At 44.2% G+C, this 21,105-nt stretch overlaps 1 protein-coding gene across 1 annotated transcript; it reads right to left on the bottom strand.

Moving 5' to 3' along the window:
* Window positions 1–1,489: 1,489 nt before the first annotated feature.
* On the bottom strand, window positions 1,490–16,822 carry sptlc2b (serine palmitoyltransferase, long chain base subunit 2b). The gene is made up of 12 exons (XM_080514172.1): window positions 16,651–16,822; window positions 13,837–14,031; window positions 12,904–13,058; window positions 12,388–12,536; window positions 10,370–10,494; window positions 9,730–9,823; window positions 8,830–8,935; window positions 7,465–7,684; window positions 6,986–7,112; window positions 4,958–5,093; window positions 4,743–4,872; window positions 1,490–3,562 (listed from the first exon to the last, which is right to left on the bottom strand). The coding sequence occupies exons 1-12, from the start codon at window positions 16,792–16,794 to the stop codon at window positions 3,449–3,451; spliced, it is 1,695 nt and encodes a 564-aa protein (XP_080370298.1). The 5' UTR covers window positions 16,795–16,822; the 3' UTR covers window positions 1,490–3,448.
* Window positions 16,823–21,105: the final 4,283 nt, after the last annotated feature.

The following is a 21,105-nucleotide window of genomic DNA, read 5'->3' as shown; positions in this document are numbered from 1 at the left end:
TTTCTTTTTTTCCCCCCTCTCGATGTCTCCGGTTCCTCTCCAACCTCTTGACTCGGGTCGGGTGGGGTGAGGGCTGCTGCTGCTGGTGGTGGTGGTGGTGGGGGTGGGAAAGGAGGCGCAGATGGAAGTTTCGGCCTCGTCCGCGTTGAAAGCGTCGCGCGTTATGAAGATGCGCACCAGCGTCCCGAGGTGTCCCGCGCGCTCTCCATGGAGTCTGGCACCGGCGCGTCCGCGCAAAGCGACAAAACTGTCAGTCAGTCCAAACGAACGAGCAGCTGGGCCCGAGGTGGAGGTGGTGGTGGTGGTGGGGGGGAAAGAAGAGAACGCGTTTGGGTTGTTTTTTTTTTTTTATAACGCTCCCCGTCCGCACCGCCGCCCGCTTATTCAGCTACTTTAACACCGTGACTCACTCGCCGTGGGTGGGAGGCTGTTTGCTTCCAATACATTGACATCTGGAGTTCATAGCGCGCTGTGCGTTTTGCCGGCGATCTGTTTGTTGCGTTAATCCATTATCCAGCTTAAGTTCACCCACCGGTTCGAGGAGGACGCGCGCGCGCGCGTGTGTGTGTGTTGTGAAGGCATTGAGAGGGGGGGGGGGGGGGGGGGGGTGCTGCTGGAGGGGTTGGGGGTGGGATGCTCATTGCTCACAGCTGTGTGGAAGAGAGGGGGGGGGTACTTTTGACAAGGTGGGTTTATTTTACACGTGGAAGCGGATTAAAAGTTGAGACCCTCAAGCTCAAACCATACTCCACATCACCGCCTAAACTCAGTGTTCTCTCCAGCATATTTTTCTTTTTTAAGTTTAAAGAGACAAATAAAAATTTTATTTATTGGCTTTAAAGTGAAAAAAAAAACAGCTGCACTTTTTAAAAAAAAAATATATATATATAAAGACCCCTTATCAACCCTGTTCTTTTCTTGCTAAAAAGTCAAACTGTAAAAAATTCAATCAGTTTCCTCAAGACATACAAAACATGTGCAGAATGTGGATCAAGCCTGGCAGGAGTTCATCTTCCCACTCTTGTGACGTCTTTCTCTAGTTAAAGTTGCCCCGTCGTGGTATTGAATGGTAATAATCAGAGAAAAGAGCAAAACGTATTTGCCCCTTTCACCTACAGGCCTCAAATGAGAGATGGGATGTATTGTGCCGCCTTCGTGGAAAACTCCCCCCCCCCCCCCACCAAATGCTGTTTATGGCTCCCGTTTCCATCATCTCTGGAGACACATCATTTCCTTTGAGCTTTGCCACTTTTCTAAAAACTATGACAAATCATTATCTCACTCCACGGGCGGCAGTTTTTCCAAAAAATGCACCTTAAAAAAACGCCAGCGGATGACTGGCTGGCGAGGAATGCGGCGTAATGGCACCGTGTCAGTGACTCCAAGTCCAAAGAGGCGTTGGAACAGCTCGTTAGGTTTTTTTTTAAAGCTCTACCTGCAAGTCTGTGTGTCTCCAACGTGATAAATAAACACAAACCCGTTCCAGAACTTCATACAAAGAAAGTGATTTAATTGTTGCAGCACTGTTTCAAACAGCATGGTCAACAAACTCCATGGCTTTACACACTCCCAAGTGGTAGTTTTTTTTTTTATTTTTCTATCTTCGGCTCTTGTACATTCCCAAAAGCAAACCGGTGAAGTTTCCACGAGTCAAAGAGACGCCAGGGTTTGCAGGTATTTGCTGCGACTTAGCTGGAATAACGTCACGTGACACCGCAAGAGCCCGGAGCGGCTCTGCATTTGAACCATCAACCTGCACGTTGCACGGTGACGGACAAACTGTTTGCAATTATATATTTTTCTTTTTTTGCCTGCGCGGGGAGAAATGTAGAGACCGAACACACAAGCACCGTTGAGGGGGGAAAAAAAGAAACATGGGAGTGAAGAGAGCCTTTATGCCGGCACACCTTTCTGAAGAGTGCATCCAGATCATCGTCGTGTGTTCCACTTTTACATTTTATTTATTAAAAGCAAATGCAATCAAGTTGTTTGAGGCAAAAAATATATATATATTGGAATGATTCACAAGAAAAAAGAAAAGAAAAAAGTGACCAATAGACATTTAAGACCTGAATGGAAAAAAAAAAAAAAAAAGTGTTAAAAATGCCAAAGCAGCATCTAACAAACACACGTTTAGGTTTGTTTCAAGTTCCATCCCACTGAGCAGACAAACTCGAGATGGAAACGCACAGAAACACACATAGACCAAAAGCGTTCGACAAGTAAAAGGATATGGAATGTTTTCCCAGAAGACGATCGCTCGTGATAAATTACGACAAAAACAAAATGAATCTCTCGAGAGTTCAGTGGCTACGTCATCTGTGCGTTTGGAACGCATCGTCAGTAGTGCTGCACCGAAGTTAAGACAATATGAAGTAGTCGGTTTGAAATACACTTGTTGCAATAGGACACATCTGGAGCTGCCAACACAAAAAACACACACACAAAAAAAAAAACCAACAGATAAAAATCGACACAATTTAAATAAATAACACGGTCTGTATATCGGATGAAAGCGACATCGTCATGCTTACAGATCCGAGTTGTGTCGTTTGTGCTCAGATCGCTCAATCACGTGAAGAAGCACTTGCGTGAGAACAAATGAGGGGGGGGGGGTTTTAAAAAAAACAAAAAAATCACATGTGTAGCTCATTAGCTTATAGAAATGTTAAAGACACTAGGCTCAAGTCTTTCGAGTGCAGGTGTAAACAGTAAATAAGGCTGAAAAATATTTCTAGAAAATAAGCAGTAAAAAAAAAAAAAAAAAAGAAATATTCCTCAAGTCTTGCTCCCTGGGATTCTTTTCCTCTCTTGAAACGTTTTCTTCTGGAACATCCGTTTTGTTTTTTTAATCGACGAGGAAAAAACGGTAGAAAATATATCTATACTTATACATCCTTTGGTTTGGGAAAGAACCCGATAATCTATCTGCTTTTTCTTTTTTCTTTTTACAAGTAAAGGTGATTAGGAAAAAGCAGTCGGATACATACATATGCACAACACATGCCTGCTCCTGGGAAATCATGGATCTGTGGTTGAGGTTTGGGATGCCACCCGAAGGCAGTTTTACCAACGTGTGATAAATAATATTTACATACATCTTTTCTGGGTTTCCCCCCCCCCCCTTCTTGCGTGCATCATAGCGACAGACTGCCATCGGATTTTGTCGTAGGCAATAGATGTGCCTAGTTTACAGTTGGTTGGACGTTTGCACAGGAGATACACATTCAATGTGTGCGGGGGGTGGGGGGTGGTGGGGGTGATGGGGGGCTGTTGAGACGACAGCAAGTCGCAATAAGTTAAAGACGAAACGTGGAGTTTGTAACAAAAAAGGCGGTTCTGAGGACTTTGGTTCTGGAGAAGTCTTGGGGGGGGGGGGGGTTTAAACAAAGCTGAGTGAGAGAAAAACAAACAAAAAAAAAAGCAAAGGGAAGAATGGCGGCGAGGCTCAGTCCTGGAAGAGACTCTCCTCGGACATCCATCCCAGGGAGGGGAGCGGCCGCTCGCGTCTGGAGTACTTCAGCTGCAGCAGGTCGCCCACTTCACTGATGGCCCCCAAAGCCTAGAGAAGCAACGAGAACAAGGCCGTTAATGATTTAAAAAAATAAATAAATAAATATTTTCACCCAGGGGACAACCTGAAGGAAATGTTGTGACAAAATGGTGAGGCGATAAGCTCGGAGTGGCGAAGGTCTCCAAAAGCTACAAAAAAAAGAAAAGGTGAACAGAAGGCTGGCAGTGAAACGGAACAGAAACTCCTCCACGTCTTTCCACCAGAGACTCGATCAGCATTGCAACACACTGCAGGGCACCTGGAAGCAATTTACCTTCCTCCTGACCTTTTTTTTTTTTTTTTTTTTTTTTCTGATTCCATGCTTTTGGAGGAACGGCGAAGGGGGGCTGGCGTCTCCAAAGACGGAAAAAGCGGCTCCTCGGAGCTCCTCTACAAAAGGCGGGCTGATGCCCTTTAAATGGACTATTACAAACGGGTGTTGACAAGCTCCTCGGGAAGATGAATGACGCCTCCTCGGAGAGACACGACTCGCTCGGAGAGAAGTCTGAGGCCCACTGTACTGGGACTCTTATTGAAACACACACCTGCCAGTCAGGCAGATTAAAAGAGCGTTTTATCCACAATCAGCCAAAGTCGATCAAAACAAACCCCCGAATCATGTTGCAGATCAAATATTCAGTAATAAAATAGCCTGGGCAGCTAAAGAAACAAACTTTTCACAACTTCGACCTGAAGTTTACTACCGAAGAACTTATTTTGACACCGTTTGTTTGAAACGACAGTTTGAAGCACCAAAGCGAAAAGCAAACAATTCCTGGATTAACAATTTTAAAAAGAAAAAGTTTTGTGTGCGTTTCCCACTCTAAATGAAAGAGATCCATTCTTCTCTGAGTGGGACTGTGATGATGTGACGCAGACAGAAGTAACTGAAGACTCAAATGTTGATTTTCACCTATTAAGTGCCCGTTTTTGCTCTTAAATGATCAACAGTGAACCCCCCCCCCACCCCCCCCCCCCGCCCACCTTCAAACGCGACGGGAGCTGCTATCTTTCTCCTGCAACTCAAATCTACTTCAGAATAAATGCACAGTTTTAGTTTTCAAGATGGGAAAGGAGAGCAAAAGATGAAAATAAATAAGAAAAATGAGCAGCAAACTCATAATGGTGGCGTGTCTCTTTAATCTGTATGCTAATGTCTTGGTATGTTGGCGAGCTGAGCTGAACTTACTGTATCCAGCATCTCTCTGGTGTGACCTGCCGAAACGCAGAAGCGCGCTCTGGACTCGATGATGGGCGTCGCCGGGAAGCCGACCACCACGGTGCCAATGTTCCTCTTCAGCATCTCTCGACCGAAAGCCCTGAGGAGCAGAACCGGGAAGGGAACGTGTGAGACGGAGGGGGAAGGGGGGGGGACAGATGACGGCAGTGTGAAATCCCCCGTACCCGATCTTGGCGGGCATGTAGAGCATCATGGGTACTACCGGCGAGTCGTCGTTGCCGTAGATGATGAAGCCCATGTCGCGGAGTTTCCTGCGGAAGTAGGTGGTGTTCTCGAAGAGCTGCCGGAGGCGGCTGGCGCCTGGAAAAGGCCCCGAAACGTACAATTTAGTTACATCAAAGCCTCTTTTTTTTTTTTTTTTTTTTAGGGACACGAAATTCACGAAATACGACCAGCTCTGCACAAACAAACTCCCTCCCTCGTTGCACCTGCTCGGAGCAGACGGCTCACATTTACAAAACTGCAAACTACATGAAGTTCGGTGGTCAGATGCTCCTTCACACTACAACTCTGGGGGAAAATAACGAGCTTCGGCTCTTGTTCCCGCCGGCCAAAAGAAAGAAACGGCGCGTTTTTTTGGCCGAGTCACTTGAAACATCAGCTCGTCCTCCAGCGGTTATGTAAATAACCCGCCTTGCCCCGTTTGGCCGGAGCCTTTTGAGGACGGCGGATTCCCCTCGTTTGAGGTCACGGAGCTGAGACGGGAGCAGGCGTCAATCAACACAGGTCGGACCGATGCCACTTCTGAAAGGACTGAGCGAATCCTCCGTCTGAGCTTTGGAGATAGCATCTCACTCAAACAAATAACCATGTGGCGGCGAGGGCCAACAGCAACACACATCTGCCCCGGCGGCGAAGCTTCAAAAGACTTGAGACACAACAAAGTCAGATGTTCTATCTATCTACGGGCTTTTTTCCCCAAAAGGAAAGAGAGTTCAAGGTATTCTCAAAACACTAAGAGGGGGGGGCAGACAATATACGAGGCCACTTATTTAGGTTTTTTTGTTTTTTTTTCTTTGTCTGAATTCTTCACCTGACATTCCCTCCATATAAGCTTGTGTTTTGCAGCAGGTCTTCCTCTGCCCTCCTTAGCAACGCGGAGGCAACAACAAACCGTTAACAGGCAGCTCGACTATCACTTCAACTCCGCGTCTGGATCTTCAAAGGCTTAGGATTTCAAACAGTGACGGGGGCTGCAACCAATCACACTCTCATTGTTACTCTTCCACAAAGAAAACTTGTCAAACTTCAATACGTTGCAGGGTCACCTGGTTTTTTTAAAATTATTTTTAATCCCCAGAAATGATGTGGAGAAAGTTGATGACATTGCAGAAAGGCAACACTGCGAGGATTAGTCCAGGTGTTTTAATTCTGTGTCTCATGGTCGAACGGCCGGGAGGCGGGGGGATCTGATCTCATGAATCTTGAACCGATCAAGCGTGTGAAGAAGCTCCTAAACACATCGCGCAGCTGAAAGTCATAAACGGGAGTCGACCTTCAAAAAACAGAAGGAACTGTCCAGCGATCGAGCTGAAAACAAACAAACTGCAAAGCTTCAAATAAAGACGAGAAGGAGCCTCGACACAGACGCCTCAACGTAGACAACACCTGCTTTACTCTGAGCTTTCAAAATTCCCTTATAGGTGTGCCTCTCTTTCTTTCACCTCGTTTCCAGATGATTACACTCCGTATTTTCTGATTAAATCGTCTCTTAGGTTCAAGGTGTTTTATTTGTCATTTCAACAGTAAAAGCCAGGTTTCACAGTGTAATGAAATTCTGACTTTGCCGTCTACCCTGGTGCCGACATGCATAAATAAATAAGTATATACACAAGAAAATAGAATAAAAATTTAATTAAATATTTTAAACAATGATTAAACGCTGAATTAAGGAGTCAAAGGTTCCTCCTCTGGTCTGACGTTTGACTCAGAATGAGTTCTAAGCAACGGGTCTGTGCTGCCACCTTGTGGCCAGAACAGATACTACAAGGTAGAAAGGGCAGTGATTTCAGACACGCCTTTTGGCTATGACTTAAATTTACTGTACAAAACCTGCCTTCGTGGCTGAAGCTCTGACCGTTTACACCCCGTCGCCAGCTCAACTTCACGTATGATGCGACTACATTCAAATGAACAAAAGAAGAAGATACTGTGAGGCTGAAGCGCCTCATCCCGCTCTTCCTGGCACCTACCCAGCGTGGTGCCGTCCTCTCCCATGATGATCTTCATGGAGGTGATGATCTGCTGGGCCACCGGAGGAGACATGGAGGTGGCGTACAGGGCGCTGTGGGAGTGGCGCCGCAGGTAATCGATCAGCTCCTGGCGTGGAAACACAGTCAAGTCATTACATTCACTGAGTAAACGGGATGATTATAATGATAAAAGCTGCACTTTCGGAGGGGGGTATCTGTCAAATATCATGCGTGACACGGTTTGTAAAAACTTGCGCAATTCCAAGTGCGTCATCGTCTGTGCACTGGACACAGTCGCTTCCCGGTAAGTCACGCTCAAGAACAGTACACACTTCCTGACTTTGTTTTAAACCCGCTGAAAACGAAAACACGCTCTGAATCAGATCCTCTTTGGGGAAAACGAAAGCTAAAAAAATTGCTAAAATTGCGTGACGAACGACAACCTGTCTTCACGCTTACAAGCGTCGACGACCACCAACCTTTTTCCCGCCGATGTAGCCTCCGGCGGCGCCGAAGCTCTTGGTGAACGTTCCCATCATGATGTCCACGTCCTTGGGGTCCAGGCCGAAGTAGTCCACCACCCCTCTGCCGTTGGGCCCCAGGGCCCCGATGCTGTGGGCCTCGTCCAGGTACAGGTAGGCCTTGTAGCGTTTCTTCAACGCGATGACCTCTGGGAGACGTACAATGGAGCCCTCCATACTGCAGGGGGAGGGGGGGTGGGGGGGGGGGGGTGTGGGGGGGTGCAGGGTGAACGGGAAGTTAATTTACCGAAACAACCGTCTGCTCATTGGTAGCGACGATCGTCACGCTCATCAAGCCCGCAATAGCTAAACATGTCATCGGTCGTATAAACCCAGCCGTTATTCTTTACACATGACGGATCACTGCTCCTCCACGATGGAACAAATCTCACTTTTAGAAAAGGAATTCCTCCTTCCGATGTTGAGATATTTTCTTTCGAAGCCTGAAAACATTCTCGTGCCGTCGGACAAAACGCCAAATCCAAATCGAGAAAGTTTGACATTGAAAAGGCTGCGCATGATCAAAGTCAGCAACATGAATCCCCTGAGAGTCTTTATGGTGACCCGTTCAATTATTAATGTTTTACGATATAAAAACCTGGCGATAACGACCTGATCACTATGAATCCTCTGGGAACCATTAAGTTCTGCACCACGTTTTAGTGAAAGCTAATCAGTAACTGTTGGTGTATTTTATGACAGTAATGTGGTGACAATGACAATAAACACCCTTCAATTTAGATTTCCATGAAAAAGGGGGAATAAGATGACGCTCATTGGCAGAATTCATCTCGTCTACACTAAGATTTGGATAACTTAATATTCATTCAATTATTGACGTTTGGGTACTTTCAAACGACGAGAAATATATTGTGGGCACGTTTAGAAAAAGGGGGAATCGGTGAAAAAAAAACAACAAAAAAAAACACAGGACAGGTGTGATTCCAATTTGTGTTTCCACCCACGGCGTACTCGCGATGAACTTTAATCCAGGAAAATATTGCCTCGGCTTATCGTGTAAAAGTGCTTCATTATTTTACTGCAAATGAGTTTGCTGCTACTGTGAAGATAAGGCTGTGCCCGCGCTGTGAAAACACAGCATAGTGGACCTAACAGCAGATATAGTGAGTCAATATTGTAACAACGTGACCGTAATGTGAATGACTTCTCCTCCGGAAATGTACTGGCGACAAAAAAAAAAAAAAAAAAAAGTTGTGCAAGGTTTCATTTAACATGATACTAGTTTCAATGTGTCATTAAACCACGAAACTGGATGTGAGGAAGGAGACGCTGCAACAGAGAAGTGACAGATCAGACAGATACCTGTAGATCCCCTCCACCACGATCAGAATCTTCTTCCAGGGCCGGTGGGTTCGGGGCTGCCCGTGCGCGATGGCGTCCCTCAGCAGCTTCTCCAGGCTTTGCATGTCTACAACAAAGATCGATTTAAAAATAAACAAAAAAACATAGAAGACTTTGAAGCTACGGCGGGAGGAACGGCGGATCGAATGGTTTGTTTCCCCTGGAGTGATGCTGGAGCTTTTTATTATTGAAAGATTAAGAGGCGGCACTTCCTTTATGATCAGAAATTATTTCCCTGTGGTCGGCTGAACTGGTTCCAACCTGCCGACTGTGGGAACAGACGACATTAAGTCAGGATCTCTCACTGTGGGTGGGTGTGTGTGTGTGTGTGTGTCTGTCTGCATCACCACACCCAATACTGTGCAGTTTCAGTGGAGTAAAATAAACAAGACGAAACGGCGCTGCAGAAGACAATGTGTCTGGAATATGGCGAGAAAGCCACATGTCTGAACAGGTCAATATTGCGAAATACATTTATTGCTCCACTCGGTGAACATAATTTCACAAAAGTCCTCATCCACACGTTCAAACATACTCACGACAAGAGATTTCCTGCTTCGTTTAAAAAAATAAAAATAAAATCTCTATATATATTTAATTTTAAGAAAATCTCTAAACTATAAAGATCCCAATCAGTAACTTAATGACAGTTCCGGCCTTTCATGAGAGAGCAGGAGCTTATCTATCATCCAGAGGTGCTGCTGCACAAATATTAAACCTCAAATGGTTTTAGCGTCCCGAAATGGGATTTTTAAATTGAAAAACACTCCTAACCACATTGAAATTCAACTATTTAGATGAAGCATAAACCACACAACTATCAAAATCTCTTTTTTCTTCCTGTTACAAACATCCACCCACTGTTGTGTTTGAAGACCCGGATTGTGGATCCAGACAGGCGAGCGCCGAGCACCAGGGAGGCGTGATTCAGCTCGTCGCTCAGGATCAGGCAACCCTAAACGTGGTGAAAAAATAAACAAAAAAACCACCACGTTAGTCAAACTCAGGTCGGCACGCCCAAAATGGGAGTCAAACATTCGGTTTGAAAACCTGGTGGGGAGATTGTTGGACATGCAGCAGGCAAATAAAAAAATAGTACAATTGCACAGGAGGCGAGAAAGCTCCATATATTTGCATGAAGTGAACATTCCGAGTTAAATATTGTGTTAGAGGTGAAATGTTGCGACACCGCCTGAGGCAGCGAGGAGCGAGTGAGGGCCGGGTTGTTGTGCTGAGAACAACAGAGTATCAATCTCCAGCATGTTTTGAAAGCTTGTGCCGGAAACCAGCTGTGAACATTTCATGCTTAAAACAATAAAGAAAAGAAAAAAAAAAATAGTACCTTGTTTTCACTTTGTACAGGAACGTTTTTTTTTGTTTTTTTTAAACATATTTATATAATTACAGTGTGCGCATGGGGTCAGTGCGATAACAAAATCAAGTGGTACATAATGCCCTCATGTGGAACGGAAAACCAAAGGAAGCGGATGAAATTCCTCACCTTCCCGGTGAGAGCAGGAATGTTCATGGAGTTGGTGGCGAAGCCCATGCCAAAGGCCATGGATGACTCGACTCCCAAGAACCTGGCAACCAACTGCTCCATTTCCTCGTGGATGTCCAGGTTCCCTGAAAGTAATAGCAGCACAAAAAGTTTGATTGTTTTTCTTGAACACGACACGTAAACTTTCATAGTGCAGGGTGGACTTTGTGTACAATCCATCACTTTGCACAGTTTCAATTGAGGTTTTATTTAATAAACTGTGTTTTGTAAGCAGCAAGACACTGATAAAGTGTTTCAAATATTGAAATGTTACTTATTTTTATTTGATTTTACTTTGTTTTAATGCTGTCTGGTATCGGATTGCATCGTTTTGCATCACTTATTTATTTCCTCCCTTGAATTTTATTTTGAAATTTAGAGAAATTTTAGGAGCGATAATTTGAAAGGGGGTGTATTCAAGAAATGTTAATTAAACAATGTGTAAACTGCTACAGTGATCAAATAATCCCCAAAAAGTATTTTAGGTGGTTAAAAAAATGTACTGTTCTCATGTGAACTAAACTGTGCATCGCGCAACAGAGATCAAGAATGTTTGACCTGCATGAAGCTGGAAAGGAAAACAAAAGCCTCGATGCGCTTGTGTCAACAGCAAGACAAGACGGTCTACAAATGGGGAAAGTTCGGCACCGTTGCGACTCTCCCTGGGCGTGGTCGTCCCGTGAAGACGACTGGGAGAGCGCAGGACACTCAATTGCGCCGAAGAAGAATCCTGGAGAGTACAGGAACCTCCGGCACATGCTAACATTGTTTGTTGACCAATCAACTTTAAGTAGAACATTAAACAAGAACGGAGTTAAAGGGCGGACACCGCAGAGGAAGCCATTGTTTGCCATAAAAAACAAAAAACATGGCTGCGCGTTTGAGGTTTGCAAAAGAGCACCTGGATGATCCGCTGGCAAAATACCGTGTGGGCAAAGATGAAACCAAAATAGAATTGTTTGGAAGGAACACACAACGCCATGTGGGGAGAGGAAGAAAAAACAAAACATCAAACATCATCCCAAATGAAATATGGTTGGAGAGGGCGTCATGGTTTGCGGCTGCTTTGCCAATTGCTGAGTTTATGGAGACGTTTTTGCAGAGACAACTTAAGACCATGTGTCTGCCGATATAGAAACAATATGATCAACTGAAACAGTTTTGTGAAGAGAATTCCTCCTGACCGTTAGTGCAGGTCTGATCGACAACCACAGGAAACGTTTGGTTTTGCTTATTAAGGAGGGTCAACAGTTTTTAAAATCAAAAGGTTCACGTACTTTTTCTACCCTGCAATGTGCATGTTTACAAGTTGTGATCAATAGAGGCATACAATGTGTTGTGTGGTATTAGTTTAAGCAGACTATTAGTCTATTGAGGTGACTTGATGAAGCGCAAAACACATTTTTATGGCCAATTTTTTGCGGAAATCCAAGTAATCGCAAAGGTTTCACAGCTGTGTGTTAAACACTTTGACATATTTCATTCTTAAACTCTTAAAGAGGATCTATTTTGCCAAACTTTGATGCTTTCTGCGTCGAGCTGGGATGTTTTCTGATGGGATTTTATACAACATTAGGCCAACGCTACTGTATGAAAAGATCTGCTTCAGTTTTTGTCTCTTTCTTGTCATTTTTCACTGAAAATGGACTGAAAGCCAAGGTTTGCGTTTTCACTTGAAACCGTCACGTAAACGGGATCCTTCGATTTGCATACCTGAACAACTGAAACAGCACTGTAAGGCCTGAACTCCAGAACAATTCATTTGGGATTGTGGTGATCATTTGGCCATGTAAAAAAAAACATAACTTTGTTGGGATTTGTTGAGATTGTCTCTGTTAAAGCAACTCCAACCTGCTTTTATTGTGACTGATAAAAAAAGACAAAAATATGAATAAATCAGCTGCTGCCGGGCTTAAAAAAACAAACAAAATCCAAAATAAATAAAATGCTTAAACGAACATCAAACCTCCCGTTCTTACCTATTTCACAGCGCGTGCTGCCCACGCCCACTCCGTAGGTCCGCGTGGCGTCCAGGGCGGCGTCGGCACAAGCTCCGGCGTTCTCAGCAAAGCCCAGGTAGTTATATGAACCCATGTTGATGACGTCCTTCACCACTTTTCCTGTGTACCTGAGAGAAACAAAGAAGCAGCACAAATAATCAGCTTTCCTTGGCCGAGACTCTGCGTCCAGGTTGTTCTTTGAAACCGGCAACGGCTATGATACACTTTGATAAAAAACAGGAAAACGCCTTGCTTGTGTCATATTCACATGTCAGAGATAAAACGTTTCAGTTTCGTTCCCCTTTCCGGACCGTGCGACAGACTTTCAACCATAAATCAACCATAAATGACGTCGCTGCGCTATTATCAGAAACGCAAGGTCATCGACTCCCAGCGCGGATCGACGACGTCAAAACACACCTCGTCGGCAACGCCTCGGATGTAAACAAGCCCTCCGAGGAAAACAGTGATAACGGGACGCGGGCGGAAACGTACTCGAACGTCCAGTTGTAGTCGCGGGAGACTCTTTCCACCAGGTCCATCTTGGCGCCGGGCACGCTGCAGATGGGCCGGTTCCAGTTGTCTCGAATTCGCATGTACAAGTTCCTGGTGTAGAAGTTCTCGAAATCCTGATACAAGGGGACGAAGTCCTGTGCAAGGGAATGACAAGGCGTCACAACTTCCTCGCCTCGTCACGTAAAAGGACAAGCTTCTGTATTGACATCTGTGGTGGAAAATGAGCTTAATTCCGTTTAAAAATAAATAAATAAATGAGGCGAGCTATGAGGTTTGGCCATGAGGGCTTGTGGGTTATGGTGCTGTACTGTTCATTGGTGGAGGGGGTGTGTATAAACTGTCCTTATTTTCTTATTTGGGTGTAGGATAGAAAAACAAGGACATAAATTAAGAACAATTAAAAAAAAAAAATTATAAAAACAATAAATATTTTGTGTGATTTGTCTCGATAATGATGTAATGGGGTAGGATTTAAAAAAAAATTATACTTCTGCCTCGCCCCCTTCCCGAACACGTAACACACATATTGTGAAATAATAGTGTGTCGAGTGATTTCTGGATGACTGTCTTTCTTTTTTTTTTTATTTCATTCCATTTGTTTCAGGTTGAATTTTTTGTACATGTTCTGAAATTTTTATATTTTTTAATAAAAATAAAAAATAAATAAATAAAAAAAATAAAAAAAAATAAAATAAATAAAATAAATAAAATAAATAAAATAAATAAAATAAATAAAATAAATAAAATAAAATAGATAAAATAGATAAAATTAAATAAATTAAATAAATTTTGTAAAAAAATGTCTGTGTTTTGGGTGTCTGTTTACACGACAACGGTGCTCGGGGGGGGGGCGTTTTCACTTGAAACATTATGCAAATGGTCCCCAAAGTCGAATATAAATGCAGTTTATACCCTCTGCTCCTCGCGCTCGCGGGCCACGTGGCACTTCTCGATGCTCCAGTGCCGGAGGAAGTCTCGGAGGTAGCCGAAGATGGTGAGGATGCCGTAGCCCATGTAGGTGAGCACGGCGACCAGCAGAGGCGTCTGCTCGAAGGACTCCGAGAAGGGCTTCTTGTACAAGCTGGAGTTATGTGGGACATTCTGGTTCTGGAGGGGGGGGGGGGGGGGGAGGACAAACGGAAGCAGTTACAATTGGACCTGGAAAAAAAAAAAAAAAAGCTGCAGAGCAAAAAAAGATCAATCTTTACAAGGCGAAGATTTACCCGCCATGCAAAGTGGCTTGCCTTTAAAAGGTAATGGTTTATCTATACCCCAGATCTGTTTACTCATTAAATCTGCCGCACCAAGCAGCCCAATAAACCCGTGACGGAAAGCAGACCCGTATTTCAACCAGTCTTTTTCATGGGAAGTGGCTGGAAAGACCGTTGAGGGCGACAACAAGCACACACATTCCTCCCAACTGAGACGCTTCTGACGCCCTCCCGTTCTAATTAATTGGATTCTATGAGAAGAAATGGATGATTTTTGGTTCACGGCGACGATAAGAAACGTGGCGTCGGAATTGCTGCACAAAAACTCCCAGAGAACAGCGACGACGTTTGGAGCCGGGAGTGTGGAGACTCGAAAAGTCAACACTACACCGACAAGGGCGGTCACTCACTGCAGGCTGCAGCTTAGCAACCGCACCTCATGTGACCGGTCATGCTCCTCCAAGAAATACCTCCGACTCAGGGAACAGGAGAGCAACCGAGTGCGTCTCTCACGAGTGTGTGTGTGTGTGTGTGTGTGTTTAGAACCAGTCGAACTGGTCTGCCTCATTGTCACACCAGTGGCCTGGCAGCGAACACAACACACGGTCACATTCAAGCACACCGCTCGACCGCGATGCCTCCCACTGCGGCCAAACTCAGTCCGTTTGACGTCATGTTTGCTTTAAATTTTTGAATACCGCCCCACAAACGGAGTGAGGAGAGGTAGCCTTGTGCAGGTTGGTTGTTTTGCCTGGAGATCCCAGGGTCTGCCTTGCAGAATCTCCCAAACAACAACCGAGTGGAGATCTGCAGCTCAATACACTGATCACGTTACACAATAACATCATGTAAACACACGGTGTGTGTTTCATCCAAGTCGGACTCTTCCACACTAATCAATACTTTTTTTGGGCTCAGATTGTATCGACACCCCCTTCCCAGCTTGCTCTAATGCTGCTTTTAACCATTTCCTCGATATTTCCCACAGAGATCAAGGCCGGCCGAATAGGGATTGATCCATTTTTCAGCAACATTGATCTGATGAGACCCGGGCAGTCATCTTGAGGGTGAGCTACACCCCAGTTTGAAGGTGCAGGAAAACGAGCTTTCCTCGCTTTTCCTTCCTTCCAGGATTTTAAGTCCAATCTTCTAGGAAGTATGCCGCAAGGGGCTGCACAATATATTGCGCATTTATCCTTGCATGTTGAATATAAACCACAAAAAACTGACCAAAATGCACTGAAGGTTGTTTCAGTTAAACTTGCATTCATGCCCTAGAAATTGACTAGGAATTAACAGTAAACAAGTCGCAGAAATTTAACAAATTCGGAAGCGATACTGATGTGACAGCCTGACGGATTTGATAGATGGTGGCCACACGGGAGAAATCAAATGCGAAAATCAAGGGAAATGACCAACAACAACAAAAACATCTGATGGGATAAAAAACACCAAATATACTGATAACATGACAACACTCTTATGCTCACTGCAAAAAGAAATAATATGAAAGCGGTGGAAGTCAAACGTGACATCAACGCAAAGTCAGAAACTTGATACCGACGCTTTTTCTCATTCCCACATGCCGGTTCTGCACAATCTGGACCGGATTGTGATTCACGCTATGTCTCCAGAAACCATCTGCGGATGAGCTCCACGCTATGGAACGCGATGGCATCCTGTCAAGTTGAGCCAAAGCAGCAAGGAGAGGAAAACAAAGCTCAAACAAAACAAAGACACATGTGTACAATCCCTCCTTCTACACCACACACACACACACACACAAACACAAACAAACTTCAGGGGTTTTCATTCCAGTCTTGGAGGGGCCACACCCATCACAGCTCTTCATAGTGACATTCCTCATCAAGAGACTTGAGTAACACAACAGGATCATGGGGGCAGTGTGTAAACACACACACACACACACACACACACACACACACACACACACACACACACACACACACACACACACACACACACACACACACACACACACACACACACACACACACACACACACACACACACACACACACGGTGTAAAGTTACAGGAAAAAGAAGTCACCACTACAATCAGCCCTGATCAGGTGGCATGTCACACCAAAAGAGCCTGAAGCACACAAGTTACATTACTTTTCACACATGCTAACTGAGTTCAATATGAAGCTAAACACACTAATGATCACTTGTTTGTTTTTGGGTTTTTTTAATAAAAAAATAATAATGATTGAAATCCCAGAAAGAGCAATCCGCTGGCTCTCCGTGTGTAAGCACATGTTGTTAAACTGTGACTTCACGTCGCTATAATTGAGTTAGTCCGCCCTAATTACATTAAAACAAACACTTTGCGAAAAGCGCCGTCAGTCAGCTTTAACGACTCCAGCTCGATAAACAACAGCACGAAGCCCGCAAGACAGAACCGGAGACGAACGGGGGACACAGCGGGGACCCGGGGCGGCTCGTCCCACGGCCCTCCGCGGTGGAGTCCTTGCCCGGCCCGGGGCCTCACCTTCTCGCTGGGGCGGCGGTACTTGTGGGGCCGCTGGAACTGGCCGTGGCTCTTCACGAAGCCATTTTTGCCGGCCATGATGCCGTTCGGGGCCCGCTGACAGCTGTCCCCGTTCAGCAGCTTGTTGGCGGAGCTCTCCGTCATCTTGGTCGTGGGAGACGTCGCGGTACGAGGCGGCTCAACTTGTGTAAATGTGAAGTCATGAACCGCCTGCGCGAGGAGAGGCGAGGGGCGGAAGACGGAGCCAAACGCCCACTCTGTGCGCCCCCCCCGTAAGCCCCGCCCCCTCCGCGCTCCTATTGGCTGCCTCAAATCCCCGACACCAAGATCGTCTATTGAGAGCGAACAGCGGTAATAAAGGCTGTGACTGTTTGACGAGGGGGAAAAAAAATGACCGTGTATTTGTTACTACTTCTTTCATCGACACAATAAACAATACCACACATTCATCATGCAATAACAGTAAAAAAACGCTTATTTTTCTCCAAATGTATCTTGCACTAATAATACGGCACCAAATATAAAGCCATTATTTATGAAGTCACACTTTTAGTTTGAGAATAAGAGGTCCTGAAAGTAAAAAAAGGGGCTTATATAGCAAAAAAAAAAAAAAAAAAATCACCTTATCGAGTGTCTCAACGATTATGAAAAATATTTTGGTGGTATTGTTGGGAAACCGGGGAAAAAGAGAGAATTGGGGAAGTTTGTGGTACTTAATTATGATAAGGAGTGAGAGGTCTTCCCCTGCCGTCTTTTCTCTGTTTGGACGTCAGTGTCTTGCCCCTGTTCTGTGTGGGACGTCCTGAAGCTCAGCCCTGGAAATGACCCCTAATAACCTCCGTACAGGCTCAGCTGAGTGGGCTTTTCCACTGACGCTGCCTCTCACCTGAGAGGAGTGGATGGAAAACAAGGGCCAAAGTTTCCTCCAAGGTCCCTTCCACAGCAGAGCCACGGCCCTTCAGTGTTTATGAAGGTAGTTTCTGTCACAAATGTATTTTCCATGACAGACCAGGGCCCCTGCAGCCAAGAGCTTTACAGTTTACAGCATTACTGTTCAATAAGGCACAAAAAGCACATGAAAAGTGCAGAATGTTTAGGAATATATTGCTTTGACTTTTGTTTATGATTCGGTTAACCATTTCCAAATATATCGGCAAAGAAAAAAAAGCACGGAAAAGCTTTGCTATACAAAGCAGATAGGAGAGGAATTGTGGATTCATTCAAAAAAGTTAATAAGATTTCAAAAACTTAAAACATAGCCGGAAAGTCCTAAACAAAAAACCTACACATTTTGATATTTGAATGGTTCAAATCAGTTAAAGATTGTCGGAGGAGAAGCGTGCCAAAAACCGTACACAATAGTCCTATAATAATAATGATAAAAATAAAGATTTTAATGTCTATATGTGATTATTATGTGAATACCTAGTGGCATTCGCATAATGTGAATTTTTGACAATCTTTTGTGATTTATTAGGAAACGGTTAGCCGAATCATTAACAAAAGTCATAACAACTAGTGTTCTATTTGTACATGTGCTGTTCGGGACATTCGCAAAAAGAGGAAAACAAATAAATTGGTAGACATGAGAAAGCAAGCTAATCAACACTAAAACAGGCACGGACCATGAAGTTCAATTCTCCAGGAGAAAGAGAGCACAGACAGTTATTAACATGCAACACAGGAGTAAAGAGAGGAAATAAACTTAGTGAATCATGTACAAATCTTGGAGCAGTCTTAAAGTATCACAACTGAATTTTTGAAAATGGTCTTCGATGACCTGAGCAAGCCCAAACAACAAGCCTTATTAAATAAGACAGTGACATCTATTTGTTATTTCCTCGTGATCTTGGCGTCTTAACTTGGCAATTTTCACACTGCTTCTCTGGGATTGGCCCCGTGACGGACTGGTGACCTGTCCGGGCCGTAAAACATTTATCATTCAACCATTTCACATGTGACGTGACTCGGCCTTGCCTTGAGGAAACAGATAAAAAATTTTTTTAAAAGAAACATTAACAAAGTGTGTGACGGATTATGTAATCCAGGCAATTCACGGCACAAATGTGTTGTGAACGCATAAAAGAAGAAGACCTCGGCGGTGGTAGTGAGCGGAGCAACAATAGGGCTTCCTGTCCTGGAGGCCTGCCTGAACCTCTGTGTTCTACTTCTCGGTTGCATCCTGTTTGGTGAAACGCAGCCATCAGCACTGGTCCTCTTCTGCTCTATACGTGTCTCTGACGCCAAAATGATGTCTTGCATAATACTTAACCTCCTCTCATCCTGTTATGGGAGTTATTTCCATCCCTTATTCCTCCTCGCAGCCTACTAGATGGCACTGTTGGGCTACACAGTCTGGGTGGAAGTGTTTATGGTGTGGTTTCACCAGTGTCACATCCATGATTAAGACACCGGAGATAACATCTGATGATTCACTTTCCTCTAATCAATGGTTAACCCTTCTTTCAAGGTGGTGACCTTGAGTGTGGAATAATGAGACGTGGGTCCGGCCAGCCCTCACTATAACGTCCACAAAGACAGTTTAGCACCCGTCCAATCCAAACCTGAAAGAGGCGATAAGGACCCGGCTTTAATAGGATCAGAGGCAGGGTTGAAAGGAAAGTGGGGCTGCTTTCATTAAGGTAGACACTCCAAAGAAGCTTTAATGGTCCTGGGATGATCCCCCTTTTCTTCTCTTCTTGATGCGATCATTACTGGTTAGTAATTGTATATAGGTAAATGTATAACATCACTGTACATCAGGGGTATTAAACATGAGGCTCGTGGGCCAAAACCAACAGGCAAGAGGCTCCAATCCGGAGCGACGATCTAACGAGCAAATTATAAAAAAAGAACTTGACACTAAAAGACGATTCATTACATTGATTTGCATTGAAAGCATGTTTATGGTTCATATGTGTCATTACAGAAACATCAAACCTGTTTAAAGATCTCTAAATAGAAGCAACGTTAAAAAGTTTATTTTGAAAAACAGACATTTAGCATCACATCTGCCACTCAATTAGAGGCAATATATGAGTTTCCTTTTTTCCTTCTCTTTTTTATATTTCTGTGTTAGTTTTTTAGTTTCAATAATAATGTTTGTCATTGATCTTCCGATCTCCCATCGATCAAACTGAATCAACATGTTAATTAAAGTCACATGTTTTTGATAATTTCTTGTATTTTTAATTGTGGGGTTTCTTTGCACAATGTTTGTCCATACCATTGAGATTTAAGTTTTATTTTATATTGTAAATTAAATAATGATTCTTTAGAAAATTTCCACGTTTACGTTGAAACAGCAAAAGAACTATCTCTATAGAGTGGATTTACTTTTGTATTATTACTACATCAATATATAAATATAAACGACGAACTTGACCATCGATCCAAATGTGGCATCATTTCGTATAATAAAAAGAAAACAAACATGTATCCCGTCTTCTGTTGCAATTTCCCTGCTTTGACGTCGTCTAACATCTAACAAAATCGCAGGCGGCCATTTTTCAAACTTCAGCACCATGTGAATAACAAAAATTCAATCACAATCGGAATAAGTGAGGAATCTAAGAGCGCACGTGCGAGTTACATCCCAATTGGTGATCAGTATTTCCAACAATCACGTTAATCAGGGGGGGGGGATGAAGAAAGGGAATTGGGAGAAAATGTATTCAAGCCTCGCTCAGATGAAGACTTGGGGACGAGGCATCAATCAGCCACCGGCTCGGAAAACGTCCCGGCGCCGCGGAGGAGCGACGGTCGGTCAGGCCCCGTCGCAGGTGTGCAGCCTGACTGACACAACCATTAGAGATTGTTACACCTGTCCAAATCCTCCCTCGGTAAAAAAAGATTATCCGCGGAGGGAGAGCCACTGGAGGAGACGACGGCCTCGCCTCTCCGGAAGTCAGGTGAGGCGGGCGGCAACTGACAGGTGGACTGTTTTTTCCCCGGAGAGCGGCTCAAACATAATGGTGAGTGAGCTCCGGCCCGAATATGCACAGATGAGGAACTAATGATAAGAGAGTGATTGAGTGGCAGAGGAGAGACGGGCTGCTCAGGTGTGCTTGTACTGGATGCCAGTTTGACAGATTCAATTTATTGACTGTGGGCTTCTGCACTCTGCACACACACACACACACACACGCACACACACTATGAATTCACACTGTGCATTCGCCCAGCGGGTGATTATGTATCTAGAAGGAATCTGCAGATTGATATAAGTCAAATCTTATAGAGCTGGAGGCTTAAACAGACCAAGAAAATACACTTTCAATCAATTCAATATTACTTGATTATGTGTAAGAACCAACACTAACTAATGCAACTTCAACTGAACATAATCCTGGTTCAGGTAGGGGGGGGTAGGATTTCAAGACTTCTTTTAAATTTGGAAAAAACACCAAAACCCCACCCTTCCAATTATCAACACTTATTTGTGTAAATTATCAC

Source organism: Blennius ocellaris, assembly GCF_963422515.1.
Source record: "Blennius ocellaris genome assembly, chromosome: 18".
Taxonomy (NCBI): domain Eukaryota; kingdom Metazoa; phylum Chordata; class Actinopteri; order Blenniiformes; family Blenniidae; genus Blennius; species Blennius ocellaris.
The sequence above is the reverse complement of the archived record's forward strand: the minus strand, read 5'-3'. Positions and strand labels throughout refer to the sequence as shown.

Excerpts from the sequence above, each read along its gene's own strand:
- sptlc2b (XM_080514172.1), bottom strand. The coding sequence starts at position 16,794 with ATGACGGAGAGCTCCGCCAACAAGCTGCTGAACGGGGACAGCTGTCAG. Across the intron at positions 14,032-16,650 it reads ACCGCCGCCCCAGCGAGAAG|AACCAGAATGTCCCACATAA; the intron begins GTGAGGCCCCGG and ends CCCCCCCTCCAG. Across the intron at positions 12,537-12,903 it reads GACTACAACTGGACGTTCGA|GTACACAGGAAAAGTGGTGA; the intron begins GTACGTTTCCGC and ends TGTTTCTCTCAG.